The 22878-nt window shown below is 43.5% G+C and overlaps 1 protein-coding gene across 3 annotated transcripts in view; it reads right to left on the bottom strand.

Moving 5' to 3' along the window:
* Positions 1–14880, bottom strand: part of SMOC1 (SPARC related modular calcium binding 1) — a 131121-nt gene extending 116241 nt beyond the window's left edge. For all 3 annotated transcript variants that reach the window (XM_048306885.1, XM_048306886.1, XM_048306887.1), the window contains exon 1: positions 14670–14880. In XM_048306885.1, coding sequence (XP_048162842.1) covers positions 14670–14774 — 105 coding nt within the window. In that variant the 5' untranslated portion in view covers positions 14775–14880. The remainder of the gene's footprint in view (positions 1–14669) is intronic.
* Positions 14881–22878: the final 7998 nt, after the last annotated feature.

The raw sequence follows: 22878 nt of genomic DNA, 5'->3' as shown, positions 1-22878 counted from the left end.
TTTTATCTTTAACTTGCAGCAGAACCTCAGAGCTGTAAATCCTTTTTTCATGGGGGTTTTATAATCAGACAGCATTAAAGTTCATAGTAGCACTTCCAGACTGCAGCTGGTGCACTTAAGTGTTCATAAGTCACACCATCACCTCTTCCTTAGAGACAAATACCAGGTGCTACCACTGAACCAACATCTCTGATCCAGTGATGTACAAGCATGCGGATGGTGGGATGAGTTAATAAACTACTCTTTGAGAACAGTGAAGAAGCTGGGTTTCTGAAACAAGAGAAATGTACCTACTATCACTAAGCTGAGTGTCCAGTCTCCAAAAGAGAACAGCTGCAAGCAGCCAAGGATTTTTTAATTACTGTGCTTTTAGAAGCTATTTCAAAAGTTAACTTTACTTAATTCACTAGTATGTAGCACAAAAGGAACTCCTGAAGCACTTCCAAGTGTTTTAAATTGCCTGATAACTAGAGGTGCTAAGCCAGTAGAAACGAAGAGCCCATTTTCAGCATGGTCCATCCCTACAACCAGCAAAGGCTGGCTATCAGGAGCTGCAGTATCATAATGAGAGCTCTACACTCTAAAAGCTGCTCCACTTCCACAATATGTCAGCACTTCAACCAAGAGGCTAGAGCTGTCTAGACCACCTCCAGTAGCTGTTCTTCGTCCAGCCTTGACACCAAGACAAGTGACTAAATCCAGCTCCAGCCATACAACCAGCAGACAAAATCTGTCAGTCCAGACACAGCAGTTGTCAGGCTGTAGCTCACAGCAGGCCAAAACAACATGTTCAACAGAGAGCCAGGGATCAGAAAACATGTCCAGACATGAGCCTGGAAACACAGACCACAGAACGGATGCAGCATAAATGATTATGGGCAGAAAAACAGCCTGGAAACAGAAGGCTGTTACAGCTTGAGAGTACCCAACTAAACTTGTTGCCTGTTGCACTTAATTGCGAACAATCTTAGCTCAGGCAGTGGTACTTGTATAGCTAGGATAGATTTTTTTTTTAATAAAATTACTGAATTTTACTCAAAGCTTGTACTTTCCACAATATCCTGCCAAAAGGAAGCATGCAATGCTAGTAAAGTAATAGAGTTTCATTAGTGCATTAAAGTGTAAGATCAATGAAGTGTTTGTGAATTACTGCAGTGGCTTAAATGGAGCAGATTTCAGTCTCTAAGAAAAACCCATGCTGGAGCATGGGAAGAAGTGAGGAGGAGTCTGGCAGCTGGGCAAGGTCAACCAACCACACAAGCAAGGACAAAATCAGAAACATTTCCAGTTTCCAGATTCTAGGCACAATCCTCACACTCCAGTCAAGAACAGGCCATGCTGTTTGGTCCTGTGGATAACTTGGTGCCAGCTTGCTTGTCATTAGAGATACTGTAGCATAAGTGAGGCTTAAGAAATACATGGATGATCTGAAATCTAGAAAGGCAGCTTTCCCTGGCATAAGTGAATAAACCAGTAAATAAGCCAAGGGAAGGAATGGGGAATTAAGTGAAAGCAAGTGATTAATTACAGTTGTGTTTAATTTTGTCATTGTCTGACACCAACTCGGAGATTCTGAGCTATCCGGTCTTTCTAAAACTGTTGACCTTTTCTAGCCGAAGAGCTTATATTGCAATAACTGGAGTCCAAGCTTCAACTGAGACAGACACTTGCCAGATATTCATTCAGCCCTTCACAATTGTCTCTTTAGTATCTAGTCGTGTTTGTTGAATCAGTGCCATTTGAGCTTTAAAGTGGGATGACTTTCTAATCTTACTCAATTTCCACAAAAACTTTCCCCAAACAGCAATCACATTTGAAGGGAAGCCTCCTACAAAATCAAGCTACTGTCTGAAAGCAGTAGGTCCAACTAAAACTGTTCAAGCCGAGCAGACTCTGCACACAGCACTAGATTTAACATAGATGTTGCCCTATATCTAGAAAGATTTCCCAAGAGTCAGCTGTACATTCTAATAATCCCCAACTGAGAACAAGATGTCACCAGGTACCATCAACTTCCTCTCCAAAGAATACCCAAGATAGAGGCATGTCAGTCCCTAAAGTAAGGGGAAACTTCCTGGTGCTTTTCTTTCATTTCAGGGATGTGAAGCTCTAAGCCAAGTGCTCAAGATAAATAGGAAACCAGGGCAGCAGCTTGATATGAGTTTCATTTAGAGTTGATACTGCAGCAGCTGCTTTATCAGAAAAAGCAAGGCTGGAGCTGGGGAAAGTAAAAAAAGTACTCGCTGCTCTTTGGGTAAGAAATACTTCCTCAAACTCTGTCCCTTGCCTATTTTAAGATGTTTCCTTTATTCAAATCCATTAAATCCTGATTGCAATTTAGTAGAGGTCATCAGCTAAACAAGCTTCATCAGTGTCAGCATCTATAAACGTCTTCAGTTAGTATCTTGTTGAATCCAGTTGTGACTACATTCAGATGTTTTGTGTAAACAATGCCTAGCACTGGTGTCAATCACCTCACAATAAAACAGATGCCAAGAGAGTCTTGTATTTTTACATCAACATCTGCTAGTGAAACAAAAGCCACTACCAAGTCCCACTAAAGCAATTTTAGATAAGTACAGTTCTACCCATCTGAACACTGGCATGAGATTTAACAAGATTATCTCTTCTCATTTGATCCTAATTGGTTGCCTTAGGAAATGCATGGATATGCGTGAACATCAGTGTACCATACACTGAAGAACTGACATGCTTGGCTTAGGCTGTTTGTGGTAATCCCTAAGTTTGCTTTCTAATAAATACTAACCAGAGACAAGCCAAAGATAACACCCTATTTTGTCCTCTTAATCTCAGGTGACCTCATCACGTCTAGAATCAGCCTTCTGGCACTTCCTGAATACAAGTGCTTCTATTCTCCACAGTTTCATGCAAGGTGAAGACAAGGAAAGAAGTGAAAGTCATCTTCAGCTTTTGCTCTGACATGCAGCACTTAATCGTTGCCCTGAAAGACTGGTTATATCTTTACAAGTGGATTTATCAATGCTGAACAAACTGAAGGAAAACATGTCAAGTGGAATATATATGTGCAGTTTAACTTGATTTACTTGCCCCAGTGATTCCAAAGAAAAGCATGAATTCCTGAAATTGGACACACCTTTACCAGGAGGAAGGCTTCAGGCAGAGTTCAGCAAAAACTACCAAGTTCAGAATTGTTCTCCCACTCTGGCTGTCCTGCCTGAACAGAGGCACACCCAGAGAGTATGTATCTTAGAGGAAATGAAGCAGATTTTGACAGGATTCTAGACAAAGGAAAAGCTAGTCATAAGCTTTTCACCTATAGCTATTCTGTAGGTGACACTATTAGTGGGCAGGCTAACTTGGAAGTAGTTATAGTAGAGGCCTACCACTTAAGGTCAGATGTGGGAATTTCCTTAACAAAAGCAATAAAGAGCAAAGAGTTGCATAGGATACCTGAGAAGATATGAAGTTTAAGAGAAAGAACAGTTACTATGGTAAGATACCTACCTTTTTTAAACACAGGGGGAAAAACTAGATATGCCTTTGTAACTCTGTATTCTTTGCTACAGAGAAAAACTTTCAGAGTGCTGAAGTTAAACTTTCTATTTGGGACTGTCATTCACTGGAGAGCACACTGTTGCTTGATTATTTTTATCAAATCTTTCTCTTCAAATTGCATGAGGTTCTACCACTGAACTCTTCCCGATTCTGGGACTTAAGCAGAGGCCAGGGGAAAAGTCTTTCGATTATGTAAAGCAACTGCTGAAGCATTTTTAGCTTTGTTTGCCAACAGAACTAGAAGCAAAACTTGAAAACTTTTAGGTAAATTCTTAGATTTCTGACAGGAAACTTAAAAACTTAGTTTGCTTCTGACACCAGCTATTCAAGCTAGATCCGATTCTCAAATCTTTGGGCTCAAAATGTACTTGTCATACAATTGGGCCAAATCCAGAAATGTTGAGGGACAGGTGTTAGGAACGCTTAAATTTACTCAAGTGTGGTAATTTTTTTTCCTCCAACTCAGTTCCAGTTTCAGCACCAAAAAAGTGTTCTAGAAGATACACTGCATTTTTCTTAAGTTAATTATACAGGCAAAACCTGATTTGGAAGTTTGGACTGACTTTTTTTTTTTAATTACTTTCATGCAAGAACCACATATACACAAGCCAGGATAGCTTCATCCTCCTAGGATAAAAGCTAACAGCGACACATCGTACCTGTTTACACACTGACAGATTCTACAAAACAGTGCAGATGAGTTAGGATGCTTTGTCCTATGGGTGCTTTCAAATCCAGATTAGAAATCTGCAAAACATACACTGCAGTATGCTAATGAGCAACAGCTAGTTTCAGCTCCAATACTGCTGCCAAAGTGCTTCAGGTGAAGAAGCACTTTCATGGTAAAGAAAAGCTTAACTTCTCTTCACAATCCAGCTAGTTTGGAACTCCCTTAGGTATCGATTGCTGACAATAAAAATCCTGAAATTTATATAGTCTCACTGACAACTGAAGATGAAGACAAGAAAAGCCAAGGTTTCACACTGATTGCTCTCCAGACCCTGTCTTATTCACCCTTAAGAGACACCCTATTTTAGTAACAAAATGGCAAATGTTTAACTTGTCCAGTTATTTACAGCTCTATCAGCCACCTTAAATGTAATCCTGATTTTCCAGGGTATGCATAACTGATAGGTGAGCTAGGAAGTTCAGGAGAGCTCCAACAGTTAGATTTCAACAACTTTTCAAGTTTTAAGAAGGGTAGTAGCTTAGGTAACAGCTCAAGCACAACAGAACACGTTTTTTTTCTACCAACCCATTTGTTACATCAGAGGAACTGAGGAGAGGACAAAACCTGACAGCCTTGGAAAACTTAAGTCTTCAACAGCTACAACAGTAACATCCAGATTACTTCAGAGCCAACTAGACTACCTCAATGAAAGAGTCCTTAATTTGGAAAAAGAAAAAAAGAAAACCACCACCAAATTGGAGCATAAAGCACTTTCGGAGTTCACTGTGAAGAGAACACTCAGTTCCCTGGGAGCTCCTGAAGATGAGCACCCCAAAAAAAAAGTGGGCTGACATACTTCCCCTTCTAGACAATGGATTTAACAATCATTAATATGCCACCAGCAGCAAATAATGTCCATTTTGTAAAAGTCTGTAGAAATTGCACCTACTACTCTTTCTACAGTTCAAGCTTAAACTGGGAAAGTAAAGGGAGTGCAAGAGCAGTTACTGCCACTCAGAGAACATCCCTGGCTCTACAGAGCACCTAACAAGCTAAAGCCCATAGAAGACAGCTTTGACTTTCAAACGTAGGCCTAGGGGTACGATTCCTGCTCATAAAAATACTCTCTGTACTTATGCAATAATAAAGAAGGAAAGACAGCCCATAGACACTGAAGAAGTCAGAGGAATGCTACTGTAGCAACCCTGATAAAAAAATCATAGCAAAATTCTTCAGTGTTCACCCCCTTTATGGAAAGCATGAGACAGGTAGCACAGCCAGCAGCCACCATTGAAATACCTACTGGTGGAATAAGGTATCACCTATCCAGATAAGCAGTGTCACTTGGCCATCACTTCAGATTTTTACCTACAAAGCTGCAGGATAGTATCTCTAGAATAACCTGAAGCCTTCAGGTACAGCAGTGAGAAGCACCATTCTCTTACAGCCAAAAACTAAACCCCTGGACTTCTACATGTGTCCAGTGCATTTAAGAAATCCTATCCCATAGCAAGCACTTTCAGAAGTTATGGTAAAGCTCTAGTCAGACAGATTTCTGCATCTAGCCTAATTTCCAGTAATATTTCAGATGCATTGCAGCTAACTGAGGTCAAGTAACACCACCAGCAGCAGCACTGAGAATCCAACTGGCCACGGTTTACTACAACAGCAGGAAGGTTTACTACAACAGCAGGACTTAACCCCCAATCCCTTACCTGACAGAGCTCCAAAGCCTTGGCTGTAGATGCTGGTATTGTTTTCAATTTTAAAAGGTGGATAAAGTTCTTCTAGATTTACATATTTTGAGGTTAAGACACAGAAAGGGAAATAAGTCAAGCTAATCTCTAGAACTGTGGAGCAAAAGAAAACAGTAGAGAAAAAAACCATTGCATTAACACCCCTGTTCATTTTACACATACCAGTCTCACAGATTTCTGTTAAAAGTAATTTGCTTCCACTGAGCCTGAGAAGCATACACATTAAAACTCCCATTTCCCTACAAGTTTGGAGCTGATAATCCTCTAGTGTTCCAGATGCGTACACATTTTTAAAAGCTAATTTTGCACACAGCTTATCTTCTTTTGCAACACTTGTCTGCTCACTTCTAAGGGCAAAGGAATAAGCCAAATGCAAAACCCCAGGCAGAAGCCAACAAGAGTTACCACCATTCTGTATGGTAACTAGACCCAAATCAGAAGCAGCTTCTTGGCTCAGGCAGAAACCCCTTTATCTGGCTAGTATCCACAAACTCCAACTCATTTAATATCCTCCACTTGGAAATTACACCCAAGAGCTTCTGGCTTTTTAGTTCTTAACTTGCACCTAGTTCCACCATGTATTTGTTTAAGCCCAAGTGTAGAATGCATATAAATCTGCTTCAAAGAAGTGGGAAGGGAAGTGGTTTGATGTACTAGCTAGAGTAGGTTCTTTAATCTTCATGCGACTCAAGGGAGTCCATGCTGCAACAAAAGATTACCATACTACATGTTTCTGACTAGCATGTATACGGTACACACAGAAGCAAGATCTAGAGATAGTGTACATCTGGACATTAAAGGATACCACTACCTCTACCAGGTGTTTTCACCTAAGGATGCTTCCTTATCTCTTTGATTCCCAGTTCACTCCCCCTCCATACCATACATGGTCATGCTGCTTCTTGTGCAACCCACAATAGCCATAGAATCTGAGACAGTTACCTTTACATTAAGGCTGTATTGGATTGTTTTCATTTGTTGGAGTGTCAAACCCTAAAGTATAAGAATTACAACTCAGGATTATATTTTGGGTTCTCTAGAAACCGATGAAAAAGTTGTCAATCAACGACTCTGGACTCCATGAAATTACAGAACAAGCACCATTCCATGCATCATAAGCCTACATACAGCAGCTAAGTTAGTGGACTTTGTTCATCAGAAGGCAGAATATGGCTTCCCTGTGCAATTCAAGTGATAATTCTCAGTCATGGAACAGAGGAGAGAACAGGGATGGACAACATTTTCCACATTCCTTCTAGTCTGTGACCCAAGTAATGGTTACAGAGGATTGGTGGCCAAGAGAAACTCTGAAACAGAATCTGCCCACTAAGTGTTTGGAACCTCTCCTCCCTACTTGAGGATCAGCACTTCTCTCTGGATATGATTCCAACTATCATTAACTGGACCAGTGGCCAAGAAAAACCTTAGAAAAACAAGTTATTTCGTCTGTCCTACTTCCCCATCTTTCTCATCCCTACACACCTTCCCTTCCATTTACTATGATTCTTTTTATCAGAGGCTCTCCCATGAGAAAGCCCTCACTTTTACCACCCCCTCAACCCCAGCTTTAAGCAACAGCTCAGTGGCACAGAAAGAGCACACTTCTTCCAGTCTGAATAGGATAAAATTACATTCTTTCAGTTAGTCATGAGACTCAGAATAGAGAAAAATTATATCAGGCCAATGCTCTTACAGCAGTGAATCAAATTTAACTTCAGATTGACAAGGGCTGCCATGCAGCCTACCGAGCCAATCTCAATAGATTCACAGAATAGAATCTCAATAGTCTATGCCTTGCAGAGAAGGAATGTTGCATGCAAACAGTCTGCTGCTTTCTCCTTAGCCACTTCAAGTCAGAGTGCATGGGGCAAGGCAACCCAGTTTACAGAACTCTGGCACATGTTCTGGGTCTATACTCAAGCAGTGAGCAGTATGGTCCTCTGTGGCAGTTACTCAGGTATGATGTCCTGCTCACATTCATTCATCTACTTCATCCAGAGGCAACAGAACTCCAGCTCCAGCCCAAGAGGGGAGTCTAGGTGCCCATGGCAGAACAAGTTATCTGCCTACACACACCAGTTTCTGTATGACTTCCTCCACCTGCGTGCAGAGTCTGCCAGCAGCGCTGGTGGGTTGCTTGTCTAGGCTTTGCTGCCAGACTCTACTTGCCAAAACCCTGAGCCAACCTTTAATGATGCAGCCTCTGTTACTATAGTAACTAGTGTTATTTTCCTATCTCTAGGCACAGACCTTGGGGGGAGGTACTTAAGTTTGCTCTCATTTCACACCTACCACTCACTTGCCCACTGCATAGCTACGTGCCACTCCAAATGAAAACCTCTGTCAGTGAGCCCTCAAAAGCAGCTGGCCCAGCCACAAGCCAGTGGGAGGCAAAAATGCACAAACCCAACATGCAGGCATATCCTTCTGAGCAGCTACAGCTGGGAGACCACCAGCAAAGAGTTTGACAGTCCAGGCAGCTGGAGGCTTACGGGGCCTTCTAGGCCACTGCTCTAAGCACAGACACACAACAGAAGCATCTGACAATTACAGAGTGGCTCAGGTTGAAAGGGACCACAGTGGGTCATCTGGTCCCACCTCCCTGCTCAAGCAGGGTCATCTTGGAGCACATGGCACAGGGCTACATCCAGATGGTTCTTGAATATCTCCAGTGAGAGAGACAGGACAGCTTTCCACCAAGGGTATTACTCCAGGCTGCTACTGTCACCTTGGCATCATCCAGTCAGGCTCAGGCCAGTCTTCAGACTACCCTAAAAGTGCCACACAGACTAGAGTGAATCCCTTCATAAGCCAAAGCAGGTCTGCTCCATCATCACTTGCAACACTGTAGGGGCTGCACTTCCATGAAGGCATGAAGGCCTTCTACTCAGATAGCACCGGCTTCCCTTGGAGCAGTTCTTGTACGGAAGCGTAACAACCATAATTGTCACCTCAAGTTTTTAATAAATAGCATTGGTCAGAGGACAGGCCCACTATATGAGGCAATGTTTCCCTCACCAAACAAGCAGATGACTCTTTTATAATGCCCATGAATATTGCTAACACCATCTATATTGTTACTGCAGCATCCCACAGGAGCCTACATTGCATTAGGAACCTACCTTAATAAAGAGAAAAATCATCGAGGATAGGAGGCATGAGGCTGGTTTCAAGGGAAGGCCTTATCCTGGGGAAGCTGCTCTCAGGCTGAAGAGCTGCTGATAGCCTACTTGAGGCCATATACAAAGAACTCTTTTGTATGGTGGGTGGTTTTCACTGTCCTGAATAAAACTTTACACCCTGGTGTGATTAGCTATGCTTTCCTGTTGTTATTCTCTTAAAGCTACAATCCCTCCTCCCCTCACCACCAAAAAAAAAAAAAAAAAAAAAAAAAAAAAAAAAGCACAGAGCTGCATTCTCAGTTAGGGTTTTGGTGCCAGAATACTCCTTATACTCTCATACCTACAGGCAGTAAAGTCTTCACACACAGAAAGCTTCACATGGTTCACATATAAGCTGCTGAACACAAGTTGTAACTGCTCACGTGAGCCAGTCAGAAGAGGCAGACAGTTACCTACCAGTTCCATGACATCCTGGTAGTTTCTCTGCATAACCAAATCTCACACTGACCTCCCTCCTCATCCAGAAAGCTCCAGCATGGAATGGATATACCACATCAGTGGCAGCCTTCACTGTTAGAGCAAGAACTTCACAAACAGAAGAGCCTCTCACAAATGAGCACAGGAAGCTTAGAGTCCTACCAATGCAATGACAGCACTTAAGCTCGTAAGCTTCACAGTTGAAGTCACAACAGCTGCTACTCTGCCAGAACGTCACTTGAGGACCAAAGCAGTAAACTACTCCCACTGCACACCAAGCTTGGCTCAAGGTCTGCTGTGCCACAAAGTCCCTGGATGGTGCATCAGCACCAGAGACCTCGTGGCAGCTGCCAGGGGACTCTGACAGGAAGCCACCACACTGTCTCACAGGATGCTTAAGTATGGCAGTCAGCACAGCAGCCTTCACGGATCAGCTTCAGTTCCACCTGTATTGCTTCCACGTTCAGCTTTTAATGTTAGCATAAAGCTTATTGTGTAACACTTAACTGCACTGTCAGATGTGCCAGCACCAGAAGAACTGGGATTCACCGGCCAAATAAGAGACAAATGGGGTTTTGTTTGTTTGGGGTTTTTTTGACATAGTAATGTCGCAATTAGTTTGAGATGGCAGGATAAGAACATCTAAGATATTTAAATAGCAGTATTAATATTTCAGAGCTACTATACTACTGAAATGAGTTTACAGTCATCTTACCAATTGCTTCAGGCCATCTGGAAATGAAAGAAGCCAAGAGAGCATCTGCTCTGCACTGTGAAGATTACCTTAGCACATGACTAGAGCTAGAAACTGGAAAATTAGTCCAAGAGGTTATCATTGTAGGTGTTCCACCAGCTACAGAGCTTGCTGCCACCACCAGAAAAAATACATGAGCAGTTTCTCTTTCTGTATCTAATCTTTTGCTGGCCAGAAATCTTTCATTAACAGCATAGTTTATTAACATGAGTGGAAATGTTCTTGTAGCCAACTCTGAAGTTCAGGCAGTTAAAACACCAACTCTAAGACTACACAGAGCAAGTCAAATCCTACAGCATTTTTCTGTTTAGAACAGGGCCCACTGTTCCAATAGGAACATAATGTTTTAATACTTCTCTGCACAAGAATTAATCCTGTTCTTCACCACAGTTGCACACTGTTTAAAAAACACAAGTCACAGCAGTTTCTTTAGTACACATAAATGAATTTAGCTAACATTAAAGGTCTAAACAGGAGCAAGGAGAAATAGAAATAAGCAGTATAGCTCCAGAGTTTCCACTTGGGTAAAAAACATCCCTCAGCCAACCAAAACAGGGTATCTGTAACCAAAAGCTGTTTGCCGTAGAGTAACAAATCTGTCCTATCTCTTTTCTAAAGACTTGCCTTTGGGTACTTGTTTCTTCATTAAATGAATCTCCCCAATGGTAAAGAAATCTAAAAGCATTAAAGTGCTTCAGTTGCTAATTATTGGTGTAGACCCTTGCAATGCACAGTGGTGACTAAGTTCAAACCAAGAAACAAAATTCAGTCATTGAAAACCTACCAACAAAGCTGCAGGAGCCTTTTCAGCATTTTTTTAATCAAGATTCTTATTTGGTGTTCTAACTAGTAGCCAACTGCAGCAGGAAATTCCCAATGCTCTGCAGCACTCCAATTTATGCACTGGAATCTGTTGGTAGCTTCACAATTTTACTATTTACTACCTTTCTTTGTAACAGCACTGAACTGTAAGGTCTTCCCCCAGCATGCCTTTCAAGGGAAGATATGACATGTTTCCATGCATGGAACTATGAAGAAAAATTATAGTGATACCCTGTCCTCCCCTACCATCTTTTAGTCCTCTGAAGTCACTGGAGGGGCACAGGTGCCCAGTCTTCCAGAAATCCAAGCCTGTTGCTAGGACAGCTTTTGACTGCTGCAGCGCATTCTGGGCCTCCTGCAAGCATTCACCATTTCTCTGTGCTCGTATCTGTCATTACTGTCACCAACAGCTCTCTGCCATAAATGGATAACGTTCATAATGGTCAGGAGTTATACTCAGATAGCAGAGGGCCGACACAGATCTCTCTCTGAACTAGAAAAAACAAAGGTCACACTTAATTATCCAGATGGAGGCAAACAGAGCTTAGTGGCACAATCTGCTATGAAAGAATACTGCTTAAATGCACCACACAGTAGGAGATGCAAGAGCCAGCCCGGTCAAGCTCCCCATCTATTGCTTTGGGATCAAGGAGGGGGGAAACAGCAAGACCTGGCTTGTCACACACCTCAGATCTCATGCCGGCAAAGAGGCACACAAGAAGATAATATGAATAGAAAATAAAGCCTGATTATCTTTTTCCAGAAGGTAGCATCCTTCTAACAGACATTTTTCAAGTACAGTCCCACAATGCTCTTTTGAGCTACAGAAGTAGAAGTGACCAGGTGATTGTTTAACGCAGCAGAAGCTTTACTAGAGTCTGTCAGCTGAGGAAACAAGTCACACAGCAGCCTTGGGCTTCCAAGTTATTTCTAGGACAAGATATTAGACTTCCTATGGTGCTCCACTTGGGACAGTTGTTATTAACTGTCATTGGGCAACAGCATATATGCAAGAGCCAGATGTTTCCTACAAGTCACTGACACCAAGCCTAAGGAATTCACATCACTGCTCATAGTTTCACTGTAACAAGAAACAGCAAGCTTCATACATCTTTTGAGAGCCAGAAGTTCCTCAACAGACCTGTAGGTACTAGCTGCACTTATAATTTACCTTGGTATTCAAGTAATTATCCTGAACTCACTTCATCTGAAAGTTTCATCCCTTATTGGCACAAGAGATGTAGATATACCTATTTCTCTTCAATATCTCTAGTTTTCCAACATTTTCTGCAAACAGTAGCATGCCATTCTCTTCTGCTTATGTATTGAGTAACAGAGCTGGCTGCCTATCTTAGAACACTACAGTAGCAAGGGAAATGCAAGGAGGAAGATCTAGGACTTGATTCAAGCATTATTGCTTTTGAATTCATTTGAATTCACTGAGTAGGACTAAAGACTGTTGTTCACCTTTAAAAGCATTTCAGCTTGAAAATACTGTAGTTCTAGTGCTCACCATACAGAAAGGAGTGTGAAAGAGCAGGTACTGCACCTAGCAATTGAACACCTACAAGATTAGACCCCCAGAACTGCAACACTGGACACCCGCCCAGGGAGATTTCCTGACAGGAATACACTCTTGATCGCAAGCCCACATGAGAAATACATACTGGTGTAACCTGGTAGTCATTGTTTAAGAAATTAATAATAAAGTATTTTTATTTTTATTGGAATTGAAAGTATGGCACCTTTACTGGCAATGACAACTTTACTGGCAATGTCTAATCACTGCAAGAGATGAAGCTCAGGGGCTTATATCAATCAACCTGGTTGCAACCAAGTAAACCAAACTCCTCACCTTCACATGCACTTAATTATGACACTTTGAGGTGCAAAAAGGCAGATTTCATGAGCTGGACATACTGGAAATATACAGCTTTCCATTTAAGAGCTCATAAGTTAAAACACTAAGTTAAAACTTTAAGGCACATCCTCCTACAGAACTGTAGATGTTAGTGCTCACAGTTGATATTCTCTCCAGCCATGAAGGAAGAAATAGCCAAGTCAGTTTACTTACTTCAAGCAAAAAGTAAATCAGTAGTCCTTTGTATTTGGTTTTCCACTCTCCTGAAGTAGCTCCCACTCCAAGACAACACAGCACAGGGAGCAATTAAACTGCCTTGTAAAGTACAGTACAAAAAATGGTATATAAGAAAACTGTTTGGTATACAGGCTCATTGAATAATTATGCACTACCATCAGGATTTTTTTATTTTGTTGTTTCAATTGTGCTTCATTAAAGCAGTTAGATACTGGTGCTGATGAAAGTGCTAGTCATCCAGCCAGACTCTTACTTATCACCTTTAAAGCTCCTCTCTATGTGGAATCACTCCAGTTTTGAGGTTTATGCTTGATATCAGGTAATAAAGATATATGCATAAAAACCCCTGTGTTGGTTGATCTTTTAAAGCAGGTCGCCAGTAATTTATGGCACACACCAGTTCTGACTAAGAACTGGTGAGATCAGAACTAACAGTTGCTGTTACACATCTGGCCATAAAAGAGGCTACACAGCACAGCTGAATACAACAACATCAGTGCAGCCAGTTGTACACTTTCCATAGCTCTGAGAAGCATTTAATAGCCATCATGGTCAAACACTTCCATTAGGAAAAAAAAAAAACCAACATTTCACTAAAGTCTCTTGTTGTTATACTTGGGCTGAGTAGGGATTTCAAAGACTCCTGGTCTTGCCTAACTATGGGCTAAGTTAATTAGGTACTACACTTCATAGCATTTTAGACTGCTGGGTCAAGAATGCACACGGCCAATGCACCCAACATGCCTGCAGAGAGATAAGTTTTTCCACTTACCCAGAGCTGTGCTTTCATTGCAGCATTGGCTGAAGAACAGCTACTGTTTTGCAGCTTTATAATTGAAAACTGTCACGCTACTCCGTAGTGGTGCTGCAGTGGTAACACTCACTCACTGGGACAACCATATTTAGAAAAATGTTGTGTTCTCCCCCAGAGCAATGTAATAGTTTGGTAAGTGAAATGAACAGCCCCAGTAAGAGTCAAACACTGTCAGATTAAAAAAAAACAGAGCTAGACTCCTACAGGGAGAAGCCTGGGCTGAAGGCATCTAGCTTTATTACAGGGATTCATTTAATCCCTGCTCAGGAACATAAAAAAAGAAAAGTCCTAAAGCTATGTGCTGGGAACAGGGGCTACATTAAATCCAAGCCGAGTAATATAAAAACACAGCCTGCCAACCTCCCCCCTCCCGTGTTTTTCTGCAATAAATACCAACAAGTTAATACCGGTGTATGAACTTCTCGCATGCAGCCGATACCCGGCTTTTAATATGCGAGCGGGGAGGCCCTTGCGAGGGTCCGCGCCCGGGGGGAGCGGGGCCAGGGTCTCTGCCCGGCGGCCGGGGCTCCACCTGCGGCGCTGACAGGGCGCAGGGGCGGCGGGCCGGGGCACGGCAGGGCACGGCAACCTGCCGCGCCGGGGCGGCAGCTCACTTACCCGGGGCCCCGTGGCTCGGTGGCTGCGACCCGGCGCCAGATGCACCAGCAGCAGCGCCAGCAGGAACGGGCGAACCCCCGCTCCGCGCCAGGCCCGCGGCACCATCGTCCCTCGGGGCGGCGCGGCTCTGCAGCCACCGGAGGCGGCTCTCCCGGGCGGCAGAGTGTCGGGCGGAGCGGCAGCGCCGATCCCGCCGCAGCAGGTTCCCCGCCTCGGCCATGGGGATGCCCGTTATAAAGCCGCGGCGGGGCGGGGCCGGCCGGCACTGACCGCGCCGTGCGCCTATCGCCGTGCGGCCGCCGCGGGCCGCGGCCAATGCCGGAGCCGCGCCGCCTCTCGCCCCGCCCCCCCGCCGGGCGGACGGCGGGCGGCGCAGGTTGGCCTCGGGCGGCGCGGCGCAGGGCCCGGGGTGGGCGCCGTCCCCGTGCCCGCGGCACCTGGAGCTCCTGGCGGCGCTTGGGGCTCCCGGCGGCCGGACGTGTGCGAGGCCGCGGGAGATGGCCAGCCAGCGCGGCCGGCACGCCCCGCGGGGCTGCCGGGCTGTGCCGCCGCCTCAAAGCTCTGCCGGGCATACACGGCCCGAGCCCCGGGCGGGGGCAGTGACAGCTGAGCCGTGCAGCCGGGTCGGGTTAGCGAGCAAGTAAATTTGGCAAAGGAAATCATCTCATGGTCCACAAACCGTGTTCATTCGGTCCTGCGCTCTGGGGCCAAGGCTGCTATAGGAGTAAGCTCGTGTCTCAGGGAGTGCAGGTCGTCGTGCCACCTCCATGCCGACACTCGGGACATGGCTGACCCACAGCCACAGAGTCTACCCCTCCCTGAAGATCTTCCTCTGCGTTCCCAGCTGCAGACCTAGCCCCCAACTCACTGCTTTGCATTGCCCAGGTAATCCTGCAGACCTCGTGCAGGTGATGTGTTTGGGGTCTTTGGTAATACACACCTTGCACCTGGGAAACCATCCCAAGTTCAAGTTTAGTTCCTCTTGAGATGACAAGCCCTTAGAGACTGCACATGGGTCCCAGTTCGTCCAAGCACCAGGCACCAAGTAATGGGAAGTTTGGGTAGAAAATGAGCATCGTCACACAACAGGTGAGTTAGTGCAGCTGTGGAGCAGAAGCAGGAGAAGAGGAGAAAACAGAGGTACATCTACCAGCAAGGCCCAGTCTCTACAGGCATGTCTGAAGAGGGAGCAGTACCATGGCATTGTAATGGCAGCAAGCTGTAGACCCTGAGCATTGGAGGCAGAGAGTAATGCCAAGCCCTCTACCTGGCAGAGGGACTGAGTGGTGGAGATATCTTGTGAACTAGACTGGCTGGCATTTACATCAAGTCCTTAATTTTCAAAGTACCATCTTGAGTTTGATGGAGGGCAGGGCAGAGGCTCAACATATTGCAGAGTAATATGCATGGGGGGGTCATTGCTGTGCATGTAATAGTGATAATAACCTTTATGTAGGACTCTTTTGTGGTGGTCTTAGGGAAACACACAAAACATGACATTTTTTCATACAATGTATTAGCTTTCTTTACTCAGTGACCTTCCAACAGGCAATACTCGCACTTGCAAAAATTCCCTAGAGTGTATCCGCTAGGTATGGGGAGGGGCTGCTACGCCCACACAAAGAACCTTGTTACACAGTAGAAGTCATGTAATTCTGGCATCGTATCAGAGCAAAGCAGAGTGTTTAGGTATAGCGGTTGCTTTAATCTTTCTTTTCCTTAAAAAAAAAAAAAATTAAATGCCAATATGTACCATTTTGTCATTAGCATAGACAGGATAAGCCGTTTGTTACTCACATGGAGCTCTGCCAGTATTCTTTATTCTTGGCTTGCAGATTTCTCTAGGACTCCAAACACAGTACCCCATACAAGCCTACCTTAGTCCTAACCCTCGCCACTCCACTAGCCTGGTTCTAAGCTTTGCCAGCTCTTCTCCAGTATGTCCTGTGGTATCCTCTGATTTTCCATTTCAAAGTCTCTCTGATCCACACCTGAACTCGTGCCATTCCACATGACATGAGCAGAGAGACCTTGAAGGGAAGATGAGGGGAAGAGCTGGGAAATCTGAATATGAGTGTCCTTGTGTATATCAGGATCAGCTCTGTTGAGGTTGGACAAGTTATACTGGTGCACATCTGAATCTATGAAAAGACAGGCAGAATCTAGTACAGTTTTGTTGAGGCAGTGATCCCACCACTGAAGTACCACATCACCTCATACTTAAGTCTTGATTAAATTCCGGTCCAGATAACAATATTACGCTTGCCTATATTCTCCTCTCCAATTTCATAGGGGGATTTTTGCATCTGACCTATTTTGTGTTTTGCCTTCATGTGTTCTTTGTCACTTGTACTTTAAACATTGATGTCTTTCTTTGGTGTATTTTTCACACACAAACACAAGGATATCGGGATCTCTATGCTAGATAAATGTTTGTTACCACCATGAAAAAGTAATTGTTTTCTTAATCCCTGATAAACAATACCAGCTACACCAGAAACCAACCCACCAATGCCTATGAGGCCTTGACACCAACAGCATCTTAACACCAAGTAGGAGTTCCAGAGAGGGTGAGCAGAACCCTTTGACCTTCATGGTCAAAGCTGTTCATAACCTTGCTACATTGTAGTTCCAGCCATGGCCAGGTGCCTCTCCGTAGGGAGAAATATTTCGTTTGTGGATAGTAAGTGCCTTAGTGCAGAAGAGACTTCATAGCCTGGCCTGTGTATCACCACTAAATTTTACTGAGCTGTTCCGAGCCCAAAAATCTCAGCAAGTCAACATTCAGGTGGCTGGAGGGACATCCAAGCTCTGTTTAAAGACACCGTTAAGAGAGAAAATACGTTGTTTTTTTCCAGTGGTGAGTCACTTTCACCATTGAAAATGTGTGCCTGACTCTTCAGCACACTGGGCCTGGTACTCTAGTTAGTATAGGTGCACTTTACTGGCGTGGCATCATCAAAGAAAAATCTAGGTAAATAAAATAAATTACAGAAACAGAAAGCTTTGTGCCATTAAATTGTCTGTTATTTCTCTCAGGTTGCTGGCAAGTAGGAAGTGCCTGCACTCGGCATCAGTGGCCTTGCAGAAATGCTGATGAGCAAAGAAAAGGCTATTGACCAAACAAAAGAGGGATTGGGCACCTAATCTTCTCACTTAAACGCTTCTGAAAATCCCTGCCATCACTCAGAGTGCCAAATACTGCTGGCACAGTGCCACTTCAATCAGTGATGTCTCACTAGCAAAGAACTTGCCCAGAGTCTGTAACTGAAAACCACAAAGAGAGAAGGATACAGAACTGGAAGAGAAGTTGTTCTTCGTGTCCAGGCATTTGTATACCAGGCCCAACAAATGGATCCTTCAGAGGATGATGTAAGCTCAGCCACAATGAATTCAACTATGCAATGCTGCTGAGGTAGTGCTGAAACTGGTACCGTTGGGGCTTGTTGTGTACTTGAGATACAGCCTACAACTTGCACCTCTGAAGATTTACCCCAACCTGTGCCCATCTCTGTTGATGATTAATATCTCGTTGCCATAGTGCTTGCATATCATGTGCACCACCACAAACTCATGGCACAGGACATGTATACTGGTGGTCTTGACAACTGTTCAGGGAGAACTATTAGATTGCTTTGATTATTTGCCTCTGCTTCTACTTGTCCTGTCCTCAAGTTGCAGAAGATCATTGTCCTCTTTTGAACAGTATTGGCACTCAGAACCATCATGGGATTTATCTGCCACAGCTTCCATCAGGGCACAAATCCCCTCTTGCACATGTTTAGTAGAAATGATTACTCAGCTTTCAATAGAGAATAATCTGCTGCCTCCAAATATGAGGTAATTGCTTTTAGGGACTAATTTACCATTAAAGATTCTTTTTTAAGTCAGTAGATGCTACAATCACTCCTGCAAGAGGTTTAGATTTCACTTGTTGTCACAATTAATAAAAGGGGTAAAGAAGAACATGGGAAATTTGCTGTAAGATTCATTTTTGTAGGTTGTAACAATGCAGAATTTAGAGCTGTTTTTTTTTCTTTGTAACTTTTTGCCCATTGAATAAGTTGGACCATTTTAATCAGAGAATTATCAATTGCTGCCAGGCCTTAATTGCTGAGAACCTGCAGTAGCAGAAGAACCTTTTCTACTATGCTGACACCTGCAAATCTCTATCTAGAGGCAAGTTCAAGGCAGTCCAGAGTAAAGACTGAAAAGCCACAACTGAGCACACTCATGACCCTATGCAGTTAGGAATAGCAACCACAGGAAGAGAAAGTCTTTCCAGTCACCCTAAAATGAAGTAGAATACAATTTCCCCAGCTTCCCAGACAGAGGTAGAATATTGGGAGTGTGGGGAGGAGTAAGTTTGACTCATTGATTATGAGGGTGGAACATCATTGGGTTCGAAAGGATTCACATCACAGCATACAGCAATTTTACAGTGTCATCCCACTGTCAACACAGTTTTTTACTACATCTTTCACTTTACTGCATTCCTTTCTTTTTTGTTTTCATAATAATACTGGTATATGGCCAACAACCTCTTCCCATGATAGAGTAACAGTCAGTTGCTGCTGAGTGCAAAGTATTCACACTTGTTAAGAAAGAGACACATTGCTTTGGGGTGTTCAGCATGTTTTGGGGTGTATTTACTGGATCATGTCAACAAAAAGGAGTCTCAGCTTTTTATGGATGCTATATATATATATATATATATATGTATGTATATATATGTATATATATATATATGTGTGTGTTCCTGAATGAAACAGAAACCCTGTTAGTAAAAAATAAGTATCCTATTGGGCTTTTCATCCTGGAAGCTCTTTGCAGAATATTCACTTATACTTGAACAGAAAGCTTTGTCAAAAACATTACAGGATTTCAAGCCTTTTCCCATGAAATCCATCTAGAGTCTGCCACTTCATTCATTATACTTCATACAGAAATTCTGTTCAGACTTTTTCTCTGTAAAGTATATTAGATTGTGTTGGTCCTGGCTGCACTACTTTGGTTTCCCAGAGTTGCTAGTAGTCCTGATTAGTTCCCACCACTGCCAGACCCTCACCTCTCACAAGTGCCCATCCATCTGGTCCTATTACCCAGCCATACCTTCATGCACCAACCTATGTTATTCCATCATGGGAAGAGGCTGTTGTCCATACACCAGTATTATTATCAAAACAAAACGGAACAGAATGAAATCAAAGAGAAAGGAATGCAGTAAAGTGCAAGATGTAGTAAAGAGGCAGTAATGCTCATTTGCTCTTCAGTGTGTTTTTTCATGGTACTGCAGCACATACCTGTCTTTAAGGGTGGAACCACTACAATGACATAGCTGATGTTGGTCTGTAATCGGCCAGCTCTTTGAAAACAAGGCTATTCTCCTTTTTTGGCCTTTTTACTCTTACTTATGTTTTGCAAATTATAGGAAATAATGCTAAAAATCAATATAAGGCCTTCTACAGTGGTGGTGAATGATGGGTATATATGTGGCACTGGAAAATTGAATGACTCTTCCAAATATCTAATAGATTTCTAATGTTAATTGTGCACTCCTTTGAATTCTGTGAAGCAAATGTAACATCACTCCAGGCTCTAAAAAGAATGCCAATCGACCGTATCTTTCACCTTTAGAATCCTTAAAAGTACTTAGGGACTTGCCAATTTTTTTTTTTTTTATTTTGTCAGCTATGAGTTTGAAGTTGGGTTGGACTCCATATGGACTCCAGAAAAGAAGAGCTCTGTTCCAACCTCATTTATCAATCTTATCAAGGCAAGGATTCTTTCTGCTCATCCTGTCTACCTGGGTGGGATAGATGGAAAGTGGGTGGGGGAAGAACTACCTCTGCACTGAAATTTTGAGGACTTGGTACTCTGGGCTGCAAATGCAAAGGAGAGCAAGTGGTGAATCCCCCATACATAAGAACTCTCTGCCCATGCAGAGTGGGCTCACCATCAAAAGTGCAAAAGAACTGTGTGTGTGTGTGTGGGAATCATGCCAGGGCACATGGAAGGCAAGGTCTCTTGTCTGACCTCCCCTGCATGTGATCCTCCACCAGCACAGACAACAAAAAGGAGGAAGAGACTGAGGACCAGGCCCTGTGACCTCAACAGGTCATGACATTGGGACTGTATTTTGTTGCTTGAGCACACTTACTTTGTCTCAGAGGGATGCTCAGATGAATGCAATAAAGTATTTTGTCCCACGGGTTGGCACCCCCCTCATCTGCCTCTCTCTGTTAGCAGTCCATATCTTCAGGAAACTCAGAATCAGATTTGTGTTCTAAATAGCATGAAACAGCTCAGAAATATACTCCAGCAAAGAAACCCTGACATCAAATTAGACACTTTTTGTCTTCTCAGTTGTGGAGGCAAAATGGTGACAAAACAGCAGAATACATTCTAAGATGTCTTGATCCCGCAGTTTTTCATCAGGGCCAAGGGTAACACTCGTTATCAGACAGGCAAAGTTTGTTTTTTCTTCCCTACCAGTTTCTTAGCACTGATTTAAGTTTCACACTGACACCAGCAAAACGGCACTTAAATCACAGCCCTGAGAACCAGCTACATGTATCCAAAGCTGAGCAGAGTTCAAACCTCAGCCCTGTGCTGATACAGAGTCTTTCTGTTTTAAATTGCCCACCCACTCACTATTCCCAGCTGCCGAGCCACATAACGTTCAAAGACCACACACAAGGTGCAAGAGCAATAGGGGCCTGTTGAAAATTAAAGTGCAACAGCTTAGTCAAGAGGATAGACTCCAGCATTGCTGCCTAGAAAATGGGGGCAAGGAATGAGACAGAAGGGCAGACAGGACCGTGGGAGATCCATACAGAAAGCGATGGGAATCTACACTGGAGTGTATTTTACAGAAATCCCCTACCCTCGGCTCAACAGATCAACAGAGACACACAGAGCTTCCTATATGAAGACAGGCAAGAATCAGCTCAGAAAAAGAGCTGCTGCTTTCCAGAAGCTAGACAAGATGCTAGGATCCCAGGGTTTGTTCTCAGCTTAGCTGAAAGCACCTAGAGCTGGTCAAAAACCCTGTCTGTGCCTTATTTCCCCTTCTTAAGCAAGTGACAAGAAGTATAAGACATGTTTTGCTATGTCCCACTGCCCCCAACAGACAACAAAACTGTCAAAGAGCTCTGGTACTTTTTTCCAATGCTGCTGATGAAGAAGGGACCTTGCTCTGAAATGCACTCATTTGAATGCCATAAAGTAGTGTCACCTATTTCTCTTCATCCCATTGTAAGAGCATATTGCCATTGAAAACGAGAGAGTGTTGCTTTACCACTCAATGGTGGCACAAAGGCAGAAGTGGGTCAGCACCATCACACATCACAGCACAACACCCCCATTTTTAGAAAAGACTGTGGTCCCCCTGCTGACCCCTAGCTAGTACTCACAGGATCTGAGGCAAACTGGTGAAAATAGACCATATCCTGAACATATCTGTTTGTATGGCCAGGTTTGCAAGGAGTTTTGCACAAGAAGAGACTGTTCACCTCAAAATGTTATGAAAACATTCTTAGGTTTTGTCCTGTTGCTTCTATACATAAAGAATGTGTGTTTATACATCAAGATTTTGTGCTTCGTCACTAACCAATGCTGAATACTTAAAGGCTGAGTCAAGCTGTACTCTATGGGCTATTTTATCCATCACTAAATGAAACGGCTTCACTGCTGAGACAAGGCAATGTTGTAACAGCACATGGCACAGCCCAGCAGTCAGAACAAGAAACAATGAAGGTGGTTTCTAACAGAAAGTGCTCAGGGTGTTTGAGGAGGCAGACTGCCAGCGCACTGCTGTGTCATCCTATTCCCTACTTCTCAGCTGGGACAGCAGCTAAGGAGAGAAGAAAAAAGGAAAGATGAAACACACATGCCGTGAACTTTCCCACTGTAACTCTGATTACTACTAGCAAAAGAAAGCAAGTCAAGGAGGTACTGGAAGGAGAGACTCAGTTAAGTACCCCATACCAAATACTCTGACATGGTGGTTTGAACCCAGAACCACATAGGGTGGCTAGCATGTTGTTCCTGTAATGATCTAAAATAGCAGCACAGATACAAAAGTGCTTGCAGCAGTGTCAGGCTCTTACATTTTGTCCCAGGTTTGGGCTTCAGGACATGTACAACAATAAATAGAACAAAAGATACCGAGACTGGAATTCTAGTAGTTAACTATATTGCTATTAAT

The sequence above is a fragment of the Corvus hawaiiensis genome, chromosome 6 (genome assembly GCF_020740725.1).
Source record: "Corvus hawaiiensis isolate bCorHaw1 chromosome 6, bCorHaw1.pri.cur, whole genome shotgun sequence".
Classification (NCBI taxonomy): domain Eukaryota; kingdom Metazoa; phylum Chordata; class Aves; order Passeriformes; family Corvidae; genus Corvus; species Corvus hawaiiensis.
Note: the sequence above shows the minus strand (reverse complement) of the source record. Positions and strands in the feature narration are given on the sequence as shown.